This window comes from Microcaecilia unicolor, chromosome 14 (genome assembly GCF_901765095.1).
Source record: "Microcaecilia unicolor chromosome 14, aMicUni1.1, whole genome shotgun sequence".
NCBI lineage: Eukaryota > Metazoa > Chordata > Amphibia > Gymnophiona > Siphonopidae > Microcaecilia > Microcaecilia unicolor.
The window spans coordinates 49,732,177-49,753,670 of record NC_044044.1 but is presented as its reverse complement, the minus strand read 5'-3'; the positions used below and the strand labels follow the sequence as shown (position 1 = coordinate 49,753,670).

General features: G+C 43.8%; 1 protein-coding gene across 1 annotated transcript in view; it reads left to right on the top strand.

The window, feature by feature from the left end:
• Positions 1-393: 393 nt before the first annotated feature.
• LOC115457615 (sodium/potassium-transporting ATPase subunit alpha-2) overlaps positions 394-21,494 on the top strand; it is a 116,106-nt gene continuing 95,005 nt past the window's right edge. The window contains exon 1 of the mRNA XM_030187105.1: positions 394-560. Within this exon, the coding sequence (XP_030042965.1) occupies positions 549-560 (12 nt within the window). The 5' untranslated portion in view covers positions 394-548. The remainder of the gene's footprint in view (positions 561-21,494) is intronic.

Here is a 21,494-nt window from a genome sequence, read left to right as displayed (position 1 = left end):
TAATGGCCACACGCTAATGGGGAAATTATTGCATGGCCATTAAAAGGAAAAGTGTCCTCAGTGTGTGGGAAAGACCTGCGCTAGGGATAGCGCTGACCACTTTTTAGCGCCGCTTAGAAAAAGGACCCCTAATTGGGATGCTACATCTTAGCCACACGTGTCTGAGGCATGCAAGCAAATTTTCTTGAATTCAAGTGAAGAGAGCGAGAAGGGGTAGAAGGCATGCAGAAGGATCATTTCACCAGCCCTGCTTTCCACAAAAGGATGGTCTGCCAGCTGAGTCCCAGCTTTCCCAGCTGGTATTGGAAGAGAGGGGTTAGTAGGAGGGCAGTGGGGAGAGGAGAGGGAGGAGTCATCCTGCCCATAGTAACCCTTCTCTCAACAAGTGCTTCTTTCCTGGGAAGAAGAGAGAGAGAGAAGGGAGAATCTATTTACAGAACTAATTCATCTACTTGTTTGTATTTCTTTTCAAAGGAGAATAGCTCGTTCTTTCTGAGCAGTGCCGGGTGCCCTCTCTCCTGCTTTTCCCCTGCTGCAGTCAGCTCAAGATGGGCAGAGGGGTGAGTACCATGGACTTGAGACACAGTAAACAGTATTTCCTTGGAATTTAGATCTTTTTGGGGGGGGGGTGCAAATCTGGCTTCCAAATAATTGTATCACCAGTAGGGTTGGGAATATATCTCACTCAGGCAATATCACAAAACAAAAGACAGTTGGTCTATGGTGTTTAATAAGTTTATTTTAAACATTGCTAAATGCTTTTTTTTTACAAGAAAGTTAAGCTGTGCAGTCATTTCAAAATGTTCAGCATTTGATGATTAGAAAAATGCTTTTTCTATTGCAGATTTTAACGTAATATTTCCTGCTTTCAGCTTTTTTTTTATGGAGATGTTGGTTCTTCCCGTTTTCCAGCAATTGACTTTAAATCATGCTCGGTATATAATTAACATTCAACACTCTCTGTCAGTACCTTTGGTCGGCATCTACGCTTCGTTGAAGACAGGGTATATTTAGGGTTTCTATTTCTGAGTCTTTGGAGGTAAACAACACCCCCCAGGGGCTGCAGAGAGCCACACAGCAGCCCATGTGCACTGAAAGGATGTTCTCATTCTGTGGACCTGCTTAACTTGCATGAGTGGTCTACAGGTTACCGCCTGGGCCATTTGATAGATTTCCTTTCTAGTGGGAGATTTATTGCTCAAGTAGGGGAGAAACATATAACAGGTCATTTTTAGGATCTTTTGCCAAGACTTACTCCCTAATTTCCGCTGTTGATTGATGCACCCCCTTGTCCCTTACCCTGCCTAGCTCACACTGTTAGATTCTCCTCCCCCTTTTTGCTTCTTGCATACTTTTCTACGCTTTTAACTTTGTAATTTTTACTTAACTTTCTGTAAGCCGCATTGCGCCTGCATAAGTGGGAAAATGTGGGATATAAGCAACCCATAAATAAATAAATAAATTAAACTTGTGCTTTACAAGTCTGATCCAATAAACCCAATGATTTATCAAAGTACAGCTTTTATCAGAATTGACAGCGCTTTTCGAATTGTTTGAATTTTTTAGCTAGTGTCTTATATGCTGCCTGCAAGTGGTGTACATTCAGGTACAGTGGATATTTTTTTGTTTCTGAGTTTGTACTTAAAGCCGTTGAGGGTTAAGTGACTTGCCCAAATTCACAAGGAGCTGCAGTGGGATTTGAACCCTGGCTTAGCTGGTTCTTAGGCTGTAGCTCATATCAAAACTGAAATATAGGGTGGCTCAGATGATAAGTCCTTTATAGCCCCCCCCCCCCATAGATGGTTCCTCATTCAACTGCCAGGACAAGACTTCCAACTTCCTGAGTCAGCTGAGTTTGGGGGGGGGGGGGGTACAGCAAAGGCAACATTCACAGCTCCAAACAGGATTGGGGTAGATATTGTGGCAATTGAAGGGAATGACACTCAAATTAGGGACTCATGGTTGTCAGATTCTGAAGGACACCAAGCATCGTGTCCTCTGGCCCATAGTGGTCACTGCAGCAACTCTACAAGACTGTGGGTGTGGGAAAGATGCAGTTACAACTGAGCTGGAAGAAATACAACCAGGGAAGACCAAAGAACAAAAATATTTTGTACTCGGAATTTGTAAAGATACATCTGATCTATATCTATACATCGTTATATTTGTATTCATCAATAGGTAAGAAACCTGAAAAGTTCTCAAAGCATGGAGACCCCACCTGACCAGCTTTCCACCCGACGACATCATTGAACCTCTTTATTTGAAGTCTTTTAAAAAATAAACTCAGTCGGTAAATATAGAGAGACAGTTGGTTTCATCTTCCAGTGGAAAATATAACACCCTGCTCAAAGCCGGTCAATATTTTCTTTTCTGGACCTCAGTGGTGGTCCATATTTGACGGTACTATGCAAGCCACATTGAGCCTGCAAATAGATTGGAAAATATGGGGTACAAATGCAACAAATAAGTAAATAAATAAATAAATAAATAAATATTTATCATATATAAGATTGTTGCATAGATTTGATCTTGCTCACCGTGTACCCAAATGTAGCAAGCATTTTCCAGAAAGATACAAAATGGGAGAAACCCCTTAGTACATCTGATCTCATACAATATAACACTGTAGCAGAGGTTTTCCTTCTACTCTCATATTCCACCTGTTGTATGCTCTGGAGTGGAATCCTTCTGTAAATATTAATAATAACGTAATGTCACTTAAAACATGTCTTGTCCATGCTATTGTAAGGGGATGACTACATGTATGTATGGATACGCCAAGTTGGGATTTCTATACAGCGTTTGGACAAGGTTCCTAATTTTTGTCCTCAGCTGAGACACAGGGCAAGCTTATATTGGACTGTTGATGTCAAATGACCCCCGACGCAGGCGCTGTGCACCGAAACACGGCCCGTGTTGGGTCACTGATATACAAGATTGAGTCACTGATGTACAGCATTGATCTACGCTGTGGAATAAAAGGACTTGCTCCGTTTTTGAAGGCTCTTGCTACTTTTTTATGCTTTGAACTTTGTTCTGTGCTTTGAACCCTCTCTGCGTTGTTACATGTATATCTGACGCAGGTTGATGTAACAGAATGTAATACAAGAGCTTTCCAGTTAATAGATCTCATTCAGCTGCAATAACATGGTAAGAAGCTGGAACTTGCGTGAAATTAAAATGCTGTGGCCAGGTCTTATCCTTTTCAAATTGTTTAATCAGCACCCCACAAAATTTTGCCATACCCCAGGGAGCAGCCATGCTGCTGAAACAAGAACATCAGAAATCAGAGAAACTTATATAGGCCTTGATGAGATCACAGATGACATCACATGCAACACAACCGAAGGTGATCCCACGTCTTGCCCACATGCTTTAGAATATTGGGCCAAAGTTGCTCCCAGGGATCCCTGAGAGCTACAGCTTAACAATTTTCACAGAGAGTTCTTGAACAATACACATATTTTTCTTGTCCAGCGATTTTCTTCTGCTCTTTAAGTTAATGGAAGCCCTGGAATGAGGGGGTGTAGGATGACAGTGAAAGGGGATAGGAGTAATCTAAGGAAATATTTCTTCACAGAAAGGGTGGTGGATGCCTGGAACAGCCTCCCGGTGGAGGTGGTGGAGATGAAAACTGTATCTCAATTCAAGAAAGCATGGGGCAAGCACAGAGGATCTCTGAGGGAGAGGAATGCATAGTAGAGATTAGTAGATGTATGATGGGCAGACTGATTAGGTCAGGTTGGTTTTTACCTGCATGCTAAACCTTGTGGACCTGCCTCCCAGAAATGCCAAAAGATCATCCCGAAAATTTCTTAATCTACACTTCCCCGGCTGTAAAGGACTAAAATACAAGCTTATACATGCGACTTCCTTCTCTTACATGAGTACGCAGTTGTGGAACGCACTACCAACTGACCTGAAAACAATCGACGAAATATCTAAATTTCGTTAATCCCTGAAGACGTATCTCTTCAACAAGAGGACCCATAGCTTAACTATACTACCTCACCAATCAACCCCAGTTTGAAAGTCATCTTTCTATATCTGTTTTCTTAGATCTTCTTTCCCATCCTAATCTCTTTGTATCACCAATTGTATCTGATATCCTAGAATGGCGATGCCATAACAGATCTCTGTAAGCCACATTGAGCCTGCAAATAGGTGAGAAAATGTGGGATACAAATGCAATACATAAATAAATACAATCATTTTCTCTGTTTCTGACGCTTGTGGCACTGTAAGACTTCATTTGTAGCCAAATGGGAAGTTTTTATATTTTCCTTTACCCCTCTCTTAGGGTCTTTTTTACAAAGCTGCCATAAAAGGGGCCCTGCACTAGTGGCAGTGCATGTTTTTGTCACACGCCGAGGCCCGTTTTGGGGGGGGGGGGCAGCACTTACCGCAATCCATTGAGGTGGCGGTAAAAGCTTCCACGCTAACCTGGTTGAAATGAATTTTGGTAGCAATGAAAATGGCACATGCTGGAGGCAGAATTACCTCTGGGCTGCTAAGGTAGCCACAAGGCAAGCCTATTGTTGCATGCCAACCCTTTAAGAAAAGAGCCCCTTAGCAATTTTGGGGGTGGGATAGTTGACTATCTGAGAGATACAGGTGACCACAGCTCTCTCTGGAACCTGGCACAATAGCATACTTGAACCAGCTAGTAGTTGTTGCTTGAAAACTCAAGTTTCGGAGCAATCTAAGCTAAAAGCTCACCTTTTTGATGCTGCTTTTAACTCCTAACCCTTACTCACTTGTTCAGTACCCTTATTTTATCATCCTCGCTTTAATATTCCCTTATCGCTTATTTGTCCTGTTTGTCTGACCTAATTAGATTGTAAGCTCTGTCGAACAGGGACTGTCTCTTCATGTTTAAGTGTACAGCGCTGCGTACGTCTAAAAGTGCTATAGAAATGATAAATAGTAGTAGAAGTCTTTGGGATTCCGGAATCTTCCTGCTGTTTGGGATTCTGCACAGAATGTTGCTACAGTGGGATTCCGGAATCTTGCTACTCTTTGAGATTCTGCACGGAATCTTGCTACTCTTTGTCCTTTTCCCTTATTTGTCCTGTTTGTCTGTCCTGATTAGATTGTAAGCTGTGTCGAACAGGGACTGTCTCTCCATGTTCAAGTGTACAGCGCTGCGTACGTCTAGTAGCGCTATAGAAATGATAAGTAGTAGTAGTAGTAGTCTTTGGGATTCCGGAATGTTGCTACTCTTTGGGATTCTGCATAGAATCTTGCTACTCTTTGGGATTCCGGAATCTTGCTACTCTTTGTCCTTTTCCCTTATTTGTCCTGTCTGTCCTGATTAGATTGTAAGCTCTGTCGAGCAGGGACTGTCTCTCCATGTTCAAGTGTACAGCGCTGCGTACGTCTAGTGGCGCTATAGAAATGAAAAGTAATAGTAGTAGTAGCAATGGCTGGGATTCCCATTTGGGAGGGGGGGGGGGTGCTGCACCCGTAAACTGAAGAGCAGGAGCCAGGTCTGGGAACAAACCCAGATGTTCTATCTTGAATTAGAAATCACCATGTCCTCCTGAATGATTGTCCCAGAAAAGCCTAGAAATGCCGTTTCTAACATATTGCTCTGAGTCTCGAAACTATCCATGCTGTGTAAAACTATTTGTCGAAGACACTAACGAGAGAATTCTCACCTGAAAGGCATTGAATAGCAACATTTGCTAATTCTGCTGCAGTTTGCCAGTTCAAAATAGAGAAATAAAAAAGGAAGCCATTGGCAGGTTGGTGAAATGGGTGAAGTTTTGTCTGCCCCTCCCCATTTTGCCAGAAGGTTCCCTATTATAGGATCTTCATAGAAAACAGCTTGACTGAAGTATATATTTTTGGCAAATTTTGTTTGAAACAAATGAATTCCACATATGTTCTTCTTCCATTTGGATGTCTTGCCTCTCAAGAAAGCACCATTATTTTTAAGATAAGACAAATATTGAGAAATTCTGAGCCTGTGGCTTCATCCAGCTCCTTTAGCCTCAGTTTTAGTTGCAGCTACTGGGGGTGAGGGGGAGGGGGAGTTTCCTCTTCCATTTCCCTTCCATCCCTTATTTCCCTGTCACTTTTACTCCCACATCCTCCTCTCTGTAACTCAGTGATACCTCCGTACGTAGGCCCAGAGAACCTACAGCTCCTTCAGAACCTGGTATTGTGTGTACCCTGACTTCTATTGCCACCATTATACCAGCGCTTCCAAAACTGTGGGTCGGGATCCTAATTAGAGTCACAAAATCAGCATTTGGAGTCACAACTGGGGAGGGGGGTATTTAAAAAACAGTCATTAGTACACACCTCTCATCAATCCTGCACGAGTTGCATGGGAAATGGGGAGTACAGCAGCTTTTCATAAGAACATAAGAATAGCCAAACTGGGTCAGACCAATGTTCTATCTAGCCCAGTATCCTGTTTTCCAAACAGTGGCCAAGCCAGGTCACAAGAACCTGGCAGAAACCTAAATTGTAGCAACACTCCATACTACAAATCCCAGGGCAAGCAGTTGCTTCCCATGTCTGTCTCAATAGCAAACTATGGACTTTTCCTCCAGAAATTTGTCCAAACCTTTTTTAAACCCAGATATGCTAACCACTGTTACCACATCCTCCGGCAAACAGTTCCAGAGCTTAACTGTTTGTTGAGTGAAACAATATTTCCTCCTATTTGTTTTAATAATATTTCCACAACATCCTTGAGTGTCCCCTAGTCTTTGTTCTTTTGGAACGAGTAAAAAAATCGATTTACTTCTACTACACCATTCAGGATTTTGTAGACTTCAATCATATCTCCCCTCCTCCATCTCTTTTTCAAGCTGAAGAGCCCTAACCTCTTTAACCTTTCCTCAAACCAGAGGAGTTCCATCCCCTTTATCATTTTGGTCACTCTGCTTTGAACCTTTTCCAATTCTAAACTGAATGGCTGGGAACAGCAGCACAGTCAGCAGGGTAGGGCTTGAGGGGGGGGGGGTTGTCATGTGGTAGTTTGTTACTGTTAAAATGGGGTTACAGCCACATAAAGATAGCTAACCATTGCATTGTGCTACGGCTGGGGCTTTTAACCTTCTTTCTGGGCCAACTGTGAAGGTTGCCAGTGGACGCATGTGTAGAATTTAAGGCTGCATGTGCGGTTTTTAAAGTTATCTACGGTCTTTGCACAAGCTCTCACATTCAATTATTCTCCAGTCCTTCCTTCAGATCTACTCCCTGATTTTGGTCTACACTAAATTTGAGCTTCCTTACAGTTAAAGGAGTCTTATCAAAAAGATTTCATACAAGCTCATTTGGTTATCAATCTAGCAGGATGTGGAACATTCTCCCAGTATCTTTACAGGCTAGTATTTTAATTGATTCTCTTTGCTTCTTATTAGATGATTTTAATTTTGTGACCCACTTTGATTCTCATACTGAAAAAACGGGATACAAATGCCAGATTGGATTGGATCGGAGGGCTGTTTCTGACACCCCCCACCCATCTAAAAAATGGCCCAAAGGGTTCAAACCTACTGAATCTCCCAGGTAATCATGGACTAGTGGAGGAGAATCAGGTTAAGCTAGGGTTCAAATCCCACTGTGGCTTCTTGAGCTCCTGGGCAAGTCACTGACCCCTCCATTGCCTCAGACACAAACATACTGGTTGATATTCAGCCCACAGCATCAGTGGTCTTTAAGCTGCTGCAAGCATTGGCATATTTAAGACTAGATATTCAATGCTGGGCCATGTCTGGGCACTGATGTTGGATATCTGTGGCCAGGTAGTGACCTGGAAGTTACGCAGGTGCCAGACGACATTCAGGAAAACATAGGACCATCTTCCGCTTAGCTATGTGGGCACCGACACTGAAGACGGCCAGTACCCACTAACTGCAAGCTCCTCCCAGATTGCACCCCCAGACTTCCCTGGCACTACTCAGGCAGTGGCGTGGCAGAGTCGATAGTCCAGGGTCCTCGAGGGCCACAACCCAATTGGGTTGTCCACAATGAATATGCGTGAGATTAATTTGCATGTACTGCTTTTATTGTATGCAAAACGATCTCACGCATATTCATTGTGGAAATCTTGAAAATCCACCTGGGTTGTGGCCCTTGAGGACTGTGGTTATCTACCCCTGCAATAGTCAGTTGCACTGCCCAAGTAAATGCCCACAAGGAAGATAGTGTTGTTACAGCCCATCTAACTTTTCCTGCAATGAATACTTTCTCTTTGGAAATTACCCACTTAAGTAGAGAGGTGCGGTAGCCATGTTAGTCCACTTTTAAAGGTAATCAATAGAAATAAAACATGGAAAAGAAAATAAGATGATACCTTTTTTATTGGACATAACTTAATACATTTCTTGATTCGCTTTCGAAGGTTGCCCTTCTTCGTCAGATCAGAAATAAGCAAATGTTGGTAGATGACAGTATATATAAGTGAAACATCAAAGCATTTCAGTGACAGTATAACAGGATGGGGGTGGATAGGTGAGAGACAGGAAGAGTTGGGTGGATGAGGGACAGGGAGATATGCATGGAGACAGGAGGGTGACAAAGCAGTACAATTTTATGGTTTATAATGGGCTAGAAAACCCAGATCTTTGTTAAGTCCTGTCAAAATATTGAATCATTCTGACTTCAAAGGTCTTACGTTCCTGTATTGTTTTTCAAGTTCCCTTTTAGGATTCTTACCATGAAATCACTGGTACAGTGTTCTGGTTTTGTAAAGTGCTGCCCCACAGGGGTGACATCCTTATCGGTACTAGCATTTTTCATATGGTGTCTATGTAAATTAAATCTCTTCTTTAGCATCTGACTTGTTTCTCCAATGTAGCAACCTTCATTGCATTTTTTTACACTGAATGATATATACCACACTGGAAGATGAACATGTGAAGGATTCCTTAATGTTGAATATTTTTCCTTTGTGAATGACCGTGGGGTCCTGTGAAATATTTTGGCATAGTTTGCAGCTGGATATATTGCAAGGATGTGCGCCATTCTCTTCTTTTTGAAACCAAACACACACACATTTCCATCAGCTAGATAGTATGCGCAAAACTTTCACGAAAATGTATGTACATCCTTTTGAAAACCCAAAAGTATATACATAAATCCAGACTTTACCTCTGGAATTGCCTCTGCTCAGGACAGATTAAATGGCATTACTCAGGTATAAATGTAATTAATGGGAGTACTAAAATGAAAATTATTTCCTGGAAATATAACAGTATTCCAATCCAAAACCAGAAATTTTGAAACTGGACTCGGCTTCAATGTGGTTCACAAAGTTAAAAAGGGAGAAGGGAAAGATGGAGAAAGGGGGGCAGACAAACAAAGAAGTTAGTCAGCAGTTGTGCCAAAGGACTGGGAGAAGAGGTGAGATTTGAGGAGCTTTTTGAAGGCAGACAGGGTGAGTGGGTTCCTCGTGGGAGCTCGTTCCATAATTTAGGACCAAGGTAGCATGAGGCAGTATCCTGGGAAGAGGTTAGGTGGAGTTCTGACTGTGGCTGTAGTGAAATAAGGTTCTGATCAGCAGAGCGAAGGAAACTGAAGGGAGTGTAGGGAATTTATTTATTTATTGCATTTGTATCCCACATTCCCCCACCTATTTGCAGGCTCAATAGTGGCTTACATAGCTTTGATAACATTGTCATAGCTGGTTATCAGATACAGTTAGCTGTATGTAGTGATTAAGGAAGAGGAGAGGGAAGAAGTAAGACAGTTGTTAAGGTAGCTATAGAAGGTGTGCGTTCATAGTTGAGTGGACTTAGTGAGGTTATAGGTTTTCATTGTAGGCCTTGTTGAAGAAGAATCTTATTGAGGTAAGCAGGAGTGGACAGCAGTGGCATGGCTAATTTTTGGGTGAAAATTCTTCTCTTCCCTGTCCGCCTTACTAATAAGTGGGAAAAGGTGGGATATAAATGTAACAAATAAATAAACAAATAAATCTCGACCCCCCCCCCAAACCAAAAGAAATACCTGAGCTGGCAGGGATTTGCAAGCCCTGCAAGGTGAAGATCTCCTGGCAGAAGGAACACTTGCGTCCTATGCAGTCGGTGACAGTATCCACCAGCCACTGACATGGCTAGTCTCTGTGCATGCAGGCAAAATGAGCATGCGCAAGGGGTGGGGTGGCAACAGCTTGGGGACACTGCCACTGGTTGCAAAGGTTGTAAGTGTTTCTTCTGCTGGGAGGAGGTCTTGAGCTGGTGGGGTTTGAAGATCTCTGCCGGCCACACCATTGGAGCACTGATTTTGATGGGGCTGAGCCCAAAGTGGGTGGGCCCCAGCCCACCCATGGCTTTGCCACGGGCAGACAGTAAATGTGATTTTTTAAACCATGACAAGGAGTTTGAACATGGCACATGCAGTAACAGGAAGACAGTGCTCAGACTTGAGAAGAGGGATGACTTGATCAAAGCGGTGTGCGTTATGAAGCAGTTTGACAGCTGTAATTGGGTGAGTTGTAAATGCTTGAAAGAGTGCGTAGGGGAGCCAGAATACAGAATTATAGTAGTCTAAGTGTGATATAACCAGAGTATGAGTTAGTGGACGAAGGACATTAGGAGGAAGGATTTCAGTGAGCAGATATGATGGAGAGATAAAAAAAAGAGGCCCAGATGCATAGGAGCCAACTTTTCAAAATGATTGGGGGTGCTGAATTTTTTTTTTTTTACAGGTGGTGCATTCCCCTGTCCCCCCCCTCATCCCCCCTCCGCCTCCCTCCGAGTTCCAGGGTCCCCCCTCCCTCCCAGTTCCACAGGGTCCCCCATCCACTCCCTCCCTCCCAGTTCCAGGGTCCCCCTCCCTCCAAGTTCCAGGGTCGTCGTCGTCCCTCCCACCCTCCCTCCCTCCCTTTGAGTTCCAGGCCCCCTCCCTTCGAATTTTAAAAGTCATCCTGACTTACCTCGTTGGGGTTATGGCGGTAAAAAGCGTGCAGTTTTCCCTTCTCTCTCTCTCTCAGCTCTGGTCCTGCCCTCATTTCCTGTTTCCGCAAGGGCGGGACCACAGCTGAGAGAGAGAGAGAAGGGAAAACTGCATGCTTTTTACCGCTGCTGCCTGCTGCCATAACCCCGACAAGGTAAGTCAAGATGACTTTTAAAATTCAGAGGGAGGGGGCCTGGAACTCGAAGGGAAGGAGGGAGGGACGACGACCCTGGAACTCGGAGGGACGGAGGGAGGGAACGAACTTCCGGTGGGTGAAATATTGGAGGTGCTCGAGCACCCACAGCACCCATGGAGTCGGCGCCTATGCCCAGATGACTGAGTTAATTTAAAGCTTAAATATAAACTTGTTGTCAAAAATGACACCAAGAATCTTAATGGAATCTTTGTAGGGAATGGGCTAGTCCTCGACAGATGGAGCAGGAGGGAGGGAGCAATGTGGAGAGGGGAAACATATGGATTCACATTTAAATAGAAAGAGGAGGTTGGATCTGAGTCAAGTGAAAACTTGCTGCAGGCAATTATTAAGGAGAGAAATAGATTGTGATAGATGTGTTAACGTGCAGAAGTATCTGGATTTCGTCAGTATAACAGAAGACTGTACAGGGGAAAGGATGGAACCCTGTGGTACACCAGATTTAAGATCAAATTAAGAAGTAAGGGCCGTAGCAAGCTATGTGCGTGCAGTGTGGCCACACAGGGCACAAGGGAAGCTGGGGCACGAAAACTGCATCCCTTCCACTGGCTTCCCTTACAAAATGGGCAGAGTAAGGGTGTAAACACCCACAGAAGGTGATCTCTCCACAGGAGAAGCAAAAACAGTGGATCCAAAAAAGAGTCCTCTCACAGTTGGTGTCTTCCCAAACAAGGTCTTTATTCAAATCAATAAAAACAACCCGACACGTAACGTGTTTCGGCAGTAAAGGCCTGCGTCAGGGGTTTATTGATCTTTGATGCAAAATGACTTGTAAAGCAGTTGACTCACAGTCAAATGTCTGCTAACAGAGATATCTCAGCCAGGTAATGATCACTGCACATCAGCAAGGGAACGCTTATACTACAGGGCAGCTTCTCTCTTCTGACGGCCTCTGTATCGAGGGTGTAAGGGTGTGTCAGTACTGTTTGGGGGCTTGTAGCACATGGTGCGTGCCGGACTTGCTAAGTTGCTGGGCGTGGTTGAAAATGAACTGAAAGGTGCGGCTGGACAAGTAGCTAGAGAACCACGAGAGAACTGTGCTCCTTGATATCAATACAACTCAGATGGTAAGAGAGCAGAGAATGGTCTATCAAGTCAAAGGCAGAAGACAGATCTAAAGAGACAACGACAACTGAGTGATATCTATCCAGTGAGGAGTAGATGGAATCATTTAGCATCATTCAGAAAAGGTGAACCAAGAATTATCATTCTGACCTCAGAAATCTCTGTGAAAGCCTACACCAACATTCAGAGCTGTGAGGAGTCAACAAACCAGTGTAATATAGTAAGGGTGAAGAGTGACTTAGATGTATAGTAACATAATAAGTGAAGGCAGATAAAGACCTGAATGGTCCATCCAGTCTGCCCCACAGTCATATTCATTATCAATTCAAGATTAAAACAACGAGAATGATATTATATGATTGATCATGGTCTTTTTTTGGTGTTTCTGGAATATAGACCATAAGTCTGTCCTTATGTTCCAACTGCTGGAGTTGCCGTCAAAGCCCACTCTAGCCTATCCAAATCCATCTTGTCATTTCTGGAACACAGACTGTAAAAATATGCCCGGACCTGTCCTCACGCTCCAAATTACTGAAGTTTCCATCAAAGCTCTCTCAAGCACTTCCTAAACCAGATTGCTATATGCGGGACTCAGACTGTACAAGCCTGCCCAACACCGGCCTTAGTTGATGCAACCAGAGTCGCCATTTAAACACCACTTGACATGGAAACACATATGCAACTCATTAAGTTTTCTGTTTTAAAGACGTGGGGGGTTGGGGAGAGGTTGGTCAGCCAGTAAAACTGTCTGAGGTCTAACACTTCTCCTCCCCCTCCAATTCCTAAGATTGGTACAGTATCAGTGCAAGACGTAGGGCGCCCATTGTAAAACAATAAAGGTTTTGCTGTCATTGGGTCTTGTGAAAAATTGGCAGATGTGACTTGTCACCTTACACAGCTCACCTAATGGCCAAACTCGCACCCAGTGATAATCTGATAATCTGAGAGGTACAGGGATGCCAACCCCTATGAACATGGAGTAGTGGGTCCCAAATCTGTTCTGGAGGACTCCCAGCAGGTTAGGTTTTCAGGATATCCACAATGAATGAACATGAGATAAGTTTGTATGCAATGGAGACAATACATGTAACTGTATCTCATGAATATTCCCTGTGGATATCCTGAAAACTGACTGGCTGGGAATCCTCCAGGACAATCCATGGTTCTTCTTAGGGTAATTTCTCCAAATGTTTTAATTTTGCACATACCAAGATAGAGATTATTTCAGTCTCACAGAGTCACTGCTAATAATCACTTTAACACTGTCAGGGCTCCAAAAAGCGCCCCCTTCTGGAGTTCATACGGTGTAACATGCAAAGGCCACCTATGAAGATGCTGGTTCCTGTGGAATTAGGGCTAAAAAGTGCCCCGCACTACCTTTAGCGTGTGGGTTTACCATGCTCTGCAGCCACCTTTAGTGTGCCGGTAAAACGTCCGCATCCTTTATTTTTGTAATGGTCACGTGATAATTTCCCCATTAGCTTGTGGTCATTACAGCAGGACCTTTACCGCCACCTGTTTAGGAGGTAATGTGCCCGTGCTACATGATTAACGTAGATATGTCTACTCCCATAAGCACACCTCCTGCGCTGAAAAAGAAAAAATATTCTCCAGTGTGGGATTAGCACAGGCTGAGCAGGAAAATACCACGGGATGCTTCAGTCCGTCCCGTGGTAGTACCCTTTGACCGAGTGGTAGGCCAATGTTAGGCCTACCATGCCTTAGTAAAAGGACCCCATAGTGTGGTACTGAGTGGTGTTAGCATGGTTTCCTTTCTCTTCATGTCATCATGTCCTGGATTATCCTTTTGATGTAGCAGTCTAGTGGGCACAGACTTATCTCCACTGCATGCTAAACATTTCTGTCTTTCTTTTTTTTTTTAAGTGTCCATCCAACGAAATGAGTCACACTGTGAAAACAAGAGCTGGGGGGATCATACACAAACATGTTCCCTCTGTGACTTCCAAAAGTGTTTGCTCAGCTTATAGGTCAAAGGATGTCTTTTTGTTGTTGAAGCCTTGGCGAAGACTTGTCCACTGCGGAGCTAATTTAGTGGAAAGCAGCCAGGCTGCAGTCTCTCTCTTTCATCCTGTTCGTATATTTCAGTGCAGGTGGGAATTAGCAACAGGAATGGTGAGGACAATTTTGAAAGCCCCATCCGAGGTAAACTGCCGTCCCTCAGTATAATTATAAACATTTCATTTACTTATTTGTTAGGATTTATTTTTCACCTTTTTGAAGGAATTCCCTCAAGGTGGTGTTCAGCAGGAATAAGTCAAACATAAGCAATAGACAATTACTGCAGTAAAGATATTCAAAACAATACAGAGTATGGCTGTCCGTCGAAATAGTGAGCCCTTTGGCCGTCGTTGGCTCTGAAGCAGGGAGAACTCCATGGACGGCAGACAAAGCCACCACCAGACCGAACTGGATACTGGATCTCTGGCACCAGAACCACGAATCAGGAGACAGGGACAGAGGAATGGTGAACCGGGTCACAGGAACTAGCTGCAGGAGACTGGGACTCAGGAGCGAGCTGTGGAAGACTGCAACTCGAAAAAGAGCAGCAGACGGGACCTCAGGATCAGATACTGAAGACTGGAACTCGGGAACAGAGATGCGGACTGGAACTCAGGAACACAGCTGCGGACTGGGACTTAGGAACAGCTGAAGACTGGAACTCAGGGACCGGTGCTATTTAACATATTTATAAATGATATGGAAATCGGAACGACGAGTGAGATGATTAAATTTGTAGATGACACAAAACTATTCAAAGTTGTTAAAACACATGCGGACAGTGAAATACTGCAGGAAGACCTTAGGAAATTGGAAGACTGGGCATCCAAATGGCAGATTAAATTTAATGTGGACAAATGCAAGTTCATGCACATTGGAAAGTATAATCCAAATCAGAGTTACCTGATGCTAGGGTCAACCTTGAAAAAGTTCTAGGTGTCGTTGTAGATAATACGTTGAAATTTTCTGCTCAGTGTGAGGTGGTGGCTAAAAAAGCAAACAGGATGCTAGGAATTATTAGGAAAGGGATGGTGAATAAGACCGAAAATACTATAATGCCTCTGCATCGCTCCATGGTACGACTGCACCTTGAGCACTGCATTCAGTTCTGGTCAACGTATCTCAAAAAAAGATGTGGTGGAATTAGAAAAGGTTCAAAGAAGAGTGACCAAAATAATAAAGGGGATGGAACTCCTCTCGTATGAGGAAAGGCTAAAGAGATTAGGGCTCTTCAGCTTGGAAAAGAGATGGATGAGGAGAGATATGATTGAGGTCTACAAAATCCTTAGTGGCGTAGAATGAGTAGAAGTGAATCGAGTTTTTACTCATTCCAAAAGTACAAAGACTAGGGGACACGCGAGGAAGTTACATGGAAATACTTTTAAAACAAATAGAAGGAAATATTTTTTGACTCAACGAATAGTTAAGCTCTGGAACTCTTTACCGGAGGATGTGGTAACAGTGGTTAGTGTATCTGGGTTTAAAAAGGTTTGGGCAATTTCCTGGAGGAAAAGTCCATAGTCTGTTATTGAGACAGACACGGGGAAGCAACTGCTTGCCCTGGGATTTGTAGCATGGAATGTTGCCACAATTTGGTTTTCTGCCAGGTACTTGTGACTTGGCTTGGCCACTGTTGGAAACAGGATACTGGGCTAGATGGACCTTTGGTCTGACCCAGTATGGCTACTCTTATGTTCTTATGTAACAGCTGAAGACTGGAACTCAGGAATCAGCTGAAGATTGGAACTCATGAAACAGCTGAAGACTGGAACTCAGGAACAGAGCTGTGGAATGGAACTCAGGAACCAGCTGAAGATTGGAATTCAGAACAGGCCAGCAACCACGGGCAGCAAGGCTGAACAGTTGTGAAGGCGAGAACTGAGGGCGGGGAGCTCCAGGAAATACCGCTTGAACTGGAAGCAGAGCTACTTTGGGCTCAGCAGGACTTCCTGTTGTGGTCCTCAAAGCTGCACGTTTGGCTCGTGCCCATGCCCTAGAGAACCCCACCCCTGACAGGGCCGATGCAGCCCAGATATCTCTCATGTGGCAGCCTCTGCCAGTCAGCAAGGGATGCCATCAGACCACGTCCCCCACCAGTAAGTAGAATTGCCGGTCACGACCAGGGGCTGTGACAAATGCATAGTATGCTACATTACAATATCCACACAAAAGAATGTCCCAAATATATATATCTCTTATAATCTTTAACCATATACATGGATAGTTAAATAATATTTTTGAAACAGTCAATAGTGAATATATTCCCACATAAATCGTCCAAAGGGATATCAATTTCTACATACATTTTTCATCAGTCTTTTTTTCATCATATCTTTGCATGTAAAATCTTGACAAAATTTAAGAAAGCAAAAGGCTAGTTTACCTCTCAACCAGCTCATACTTCACCCACAGCCAAATAATGGTGGTTGCATCATTTTAAACATCTCTTCAGCAGGTGCAGATATCGAAGCCCTACTTACTTATAAAGAGCAATGTTGGATTTTGTCTTTAAATGCTATTGAACCATATGGATTGAATGCGGAGGTTGAGTGGATTATGATTCTGTTAAAGTTTGTTTTTCATTGCTGGGACGTCTGAAGGTTGTGCACTTTATGCCCCTAAGTGCCAGAATATAAGTGCCAGTGGAGGAGTGGCCTAGTGGTTAGAGCACCAGTCTTGCAATCCAGAGGTGGCCGGTTCAAATCCCACTGCTGCCCCTTATGATCTTGGAAAATTACTCCATTGCCTCAGGTCCAACCTTAGATTGTGAGCCCTCCTGGGACAGAGAAATATCCACCTTGAGCTACTACTGAAAAAGGTATGAGCAAAATCTATCTTAGCCATTTTAGAACCATAAATATTTATTTTTCCCAAAAGCTATTACAGCCAAGTATCCCTTGCCAGTTTCACTTTCTGGGGGTACGTAAACCACTGGTGGATTAAGGGGGGTGACCTCTCCTAACCCCCTCCCCCCCACTGCTCAGTAGGAGCCCTTTTCTGAAACCTGACATACCAGGGTCATGAGCATTGTTTTACGGTGACACCTTGTGGTCAGAGAGAGGGTCCATGATTGGAAGAAAGGCGTCATGGTCATTATTTAAGGGTCAAAAATTGTTGTTACTGGTAATACATTTATAGAATATTTTATTCATACTGCCATAAACAACTGCATTTAAAATCCACTATCGAACTAAGGAGATGAAATGAGGGAATCTGGTGCACTAAAGATAATCTCATAAATCAATTTCTTAAGATCTAAGCACAGTCTTTAACAGCAATGTCAATCAGCGTTTTTTGACCATTAAGGTTGATCTGGCTGGGGTCCCACTCCCTACTTTATCCCCGGTGAACTCTGTTCCTCCTAAGGAAGCCAAGTGGTGAAATATTGATCTATACTGAGGACAGACTTTAACCTGAGGATTTTATACTGATAACAGAAGATTTGGTGAATCTTTTAATCTTCGGAGCTTGAAAAAGGAGGGGGTGATATCCCTCATGGGCTTTTTCCATATAGCCCTGATCAAGAAGGTTTGCTTTTGGACATCTCTGAATAAATGATAATATTTTGGCTTGTCTCAAGCTACTTCAAGATATTGAATTTGGAAGCACTAACAGTTTGAACTTCACAGATTTGGGAACATTTTTGTGGACTGTGACATTGATGTTATAGACTGTGGTTAGGTCTTAAGAGGGCTCCTTTTACTAAGCGGCAGTAAGCCCAACGTGGGTTTACCACTCGCTATACAGGAAGTACCACCAGGCTACCACAGCAGCCCAGCGGTACTTCCCACCCCTAGCATACCGTCATTTCCATCGCTACAAAAATTAATGAATTTTTGTAGCGTCGGAATGTACATGCTGGTAATTGGGCAGTGCCACATGCTGTCCGGTTACCACTGGGTTAACACAGGAGCTCTTACCGCCACCTCAACGCGTGGTGGTAAGGGCTGCCCCCTGAAATGGCTGCGTGGCAAGTGCTTTACTTGCCGCATGGCCATTTCCTGCCGGAAGGTGAGACTTCCCTTTTACCAGCTGCGGTCAAAGGGACCTCGGTGTGCGTGTAAAATACATGCTGACACCAGTGCCGGACCCCTTTTGACACAGCTTGGTAAAAGGGGCCCTGATTTATGAGATTATCTTTAGTGCATCAGGTTTCCTCATCTCATCTCTTTAGTTTGATAGTGGATTTTAAATGCAATTGTTTATAGCAGTATGAATAAAAGTTTTGCATGTTCTATAAATGTATTACCAGTAACAAACATTTTTGAGTTATAGTTTATGGTTCTGGTATTAATATTTTTGATTTATCCCTGTATTTTTAGCATTATTTAAGGGTGACACCTTGTGGCCAGATTCAGGGGACCATGATTGCAGGTTCCATTTGAGGATTGGCAGAGGGAAAATTCCCTGCTAGTTGCAAATGAAGGCTTATGCTGCCAGATCCCAGTCCTCGTTCTGATTGTATTGGAGGTATGAAGGGACAGGAGGAAACTGCCTCTGTCCCCATTTACCCTCCCCACCCCCCCCCACCCCCCAAAAAAAAGAAACACAGAAGAGGAACAGCCTGACTTGCAGAAATGCAGCCAGTCAACAGCTTTGGAGGAAACACTGTTTCTTCCCACTAACTAATTGGACAAGTTCTCTCTATTGCATGAATCTCAATCTGGATTCCGCCCATCCCATAGTACCGAAACTGTGCTGGTCACTCTCCTGTCCAAATTCAAGAGTGAAATAGCCTTAGGTAAAAGCATACTACTACTCCAATTTGACATGTCGAGTGCATTCGGTATGGTTAACTTCTTCGACTTCTAGAACATTTTGGAATTGGTGGAAATGTACTTGACTGGTTCAAAGGCTTTCTGACTACCAGGTCATACCAAGTAAAATCTAACACAAATATATCAACAACATGGAAATCAGACTGCGGAGTTCCTCAAGGTTCACCTTTATCACCAATACTCGTCAATATACTAATGATCCCATTGGCCAAGTCCGTATCAACTCAAGGTCTCCACCCATTCATCTATGCCGATGATGTTACAATCTACATCCCTTTTAGACATGATTTATCAGAAATCTCTAATGACATCAAGCGTGGATTGAACACCATGCACTCATGGGCAAATTCATTTCAATTGAAGCTGAACACTGATAAAATGCATTGCCTTATCCTCTCATCCCAGCACAACAACTACAAAGCCACAACCTTATTAACCTAAGCTTAAGGAGCTTAGTCGAGATTGGGTGGCAGAGCTGGTGGCGGGAGGCGGGGACAGTGCTGGGCAGACTTATACGGTCTGTGCCAGAGCCGGTGGTGGGAGGCGGGGTTGGTGGTTGGGAGGCGGGGATAGTGCTGGGCAGACTTACACGGTCTGTGCCCTGAAAAGGACAGGTACAAATCAAGGTAAGGTATACACAAAAAGTAGCACATATGAGTTTATCTTGTTGGGCAGACTGGATGGACCATGCAGGTCTTTTTCTGCCGTCATCTACTATGTTACTATGTTATTCACTTCAGATCATTCCCTCCCCATCTCTGATAGTCTCAAAATACTAGGTGTTACCATTGATCGCAATCTCACACTTGAGACCCAAGTCAACTCTACCGTAAAGAAAATGTTTCATTCAATGTGGAAAGCGTTTAAAACCTTTCTTCCCAAGGGATATTTTCCGTAATTTAATTCAATCAATGGTACTAAGCCACGTTGACTACTGCAATGGAATCTATGCGGGATGTAAGGAACAACTCACAAGGAAATTCCAGACAGCCCAAAACACAGCAGCCAGGTTGATATTTGGTAAAACACGATTCCAAAGCGCCACACCACTCCATGAAAAACTGCACTGGCTTCCTATCAGAGATCGCGTCACTTTCAAAACCTGCACCTTGGTCCATAAGATTATCTACGATGAAGTCCCAGGTTACATGATTGACCTGATTAATCTCAGAATCAGAAATAGTACCAGCTCATCACGGACTTACTTCAATCTCCACTACCCAAATTGCAAAGGACTAAAATACAAGACAACCCATGCGTCCAACTTCCACGTCTGTGGAACGCATTGCCACAAGCTGTGAAAACAACCCACGATCACCTAAAATTCAGGAAATCATTAGACTCACCTATTCGGAAAGGCATACCCGACTGACCCAACTTAAATGCCTCAACCCTGCAACACTTCACTATCAAAGATCGTATTGGACATTATCAAACCCTCCTACCTTTAACCCCATGTGACTGAACCTTATCTTCCCTATACCACCATAACTTCTTTTGTACTTGTCCCCTACCGAACTTGGCGAATGCCTTTACGGTATTATGTAAGCCACATTGAGCCTGCAAACAGGTGGGAAAATGTGGGATACAAATGTAACAAATAAATAAAAATAAATAAATAATTTGATATTCCCCTTAGAAAACACATTTTTCTATATGCTTCCCCATTCTGCTGTAACAGAAATGGTTCCCCATCATGGAATATTCTAAGGGCCCTGTGAACTAAGGTGCGTTAGCATTTTCAGCTAGAGACAGTCCTGCCTAATTATGCTCTCACCTATCCACCCTTAACTTTTTGTATGTCCTTGAGATAGTCTAAATCCCTGGTTACTTACTATACATGTATTAATTTGCTTCTTGAACTTACTGTAATTTGTGTTATATTCTGTACATTATTATGTTTTATTCACTTTATTGTTTGTTTGTAAGCCACATTGAACTTGAGTCAATTTCGGGCTAATGTGTGGTATAAAAGTCATCCTATATAATAATTCTCACCTCCAACGTTCTATGCTTGGGACCGTGGCTCCCTGGCTGCAAGTGGTCTGCGAGGCAGACACGCATGGACGTCACTGACGTCAACACAGCTGATTCCAAGGCAAGGGGAGACGTGTGTTTCCCTACTCCTCCTACTGCCTCGGAATCAGCTGTCACCCCCCCCCCCCGCGCTATGGCCCCCTCGAAACCTACCCCCTCCCTCGAACCTGTCGATCCCCCCCGGAACGCCGAAAACTGCCGCCGCCGTTGTTGTGCTACCTTCCCTTCCCTTCCCGTAGGTTGTTCAATCATCTTCTTAGAAAGTTTAACTCCGTGCGTCTGACGTCAGATGCACGGAGTTAAACTTTCTAAGAAGATGATTGAACAACCTACGGGAAGGGAAGGGAAGGTAGCACAACAACGGCGGCGACGGTGGCGGCAGTTTTCGGCATTCTGGGGTGGGGGGGATCGACAGGTTCGCGGGAGGGGGTGGGTTCGAGGGGGCCGTAGCATGGGGGGGGGGG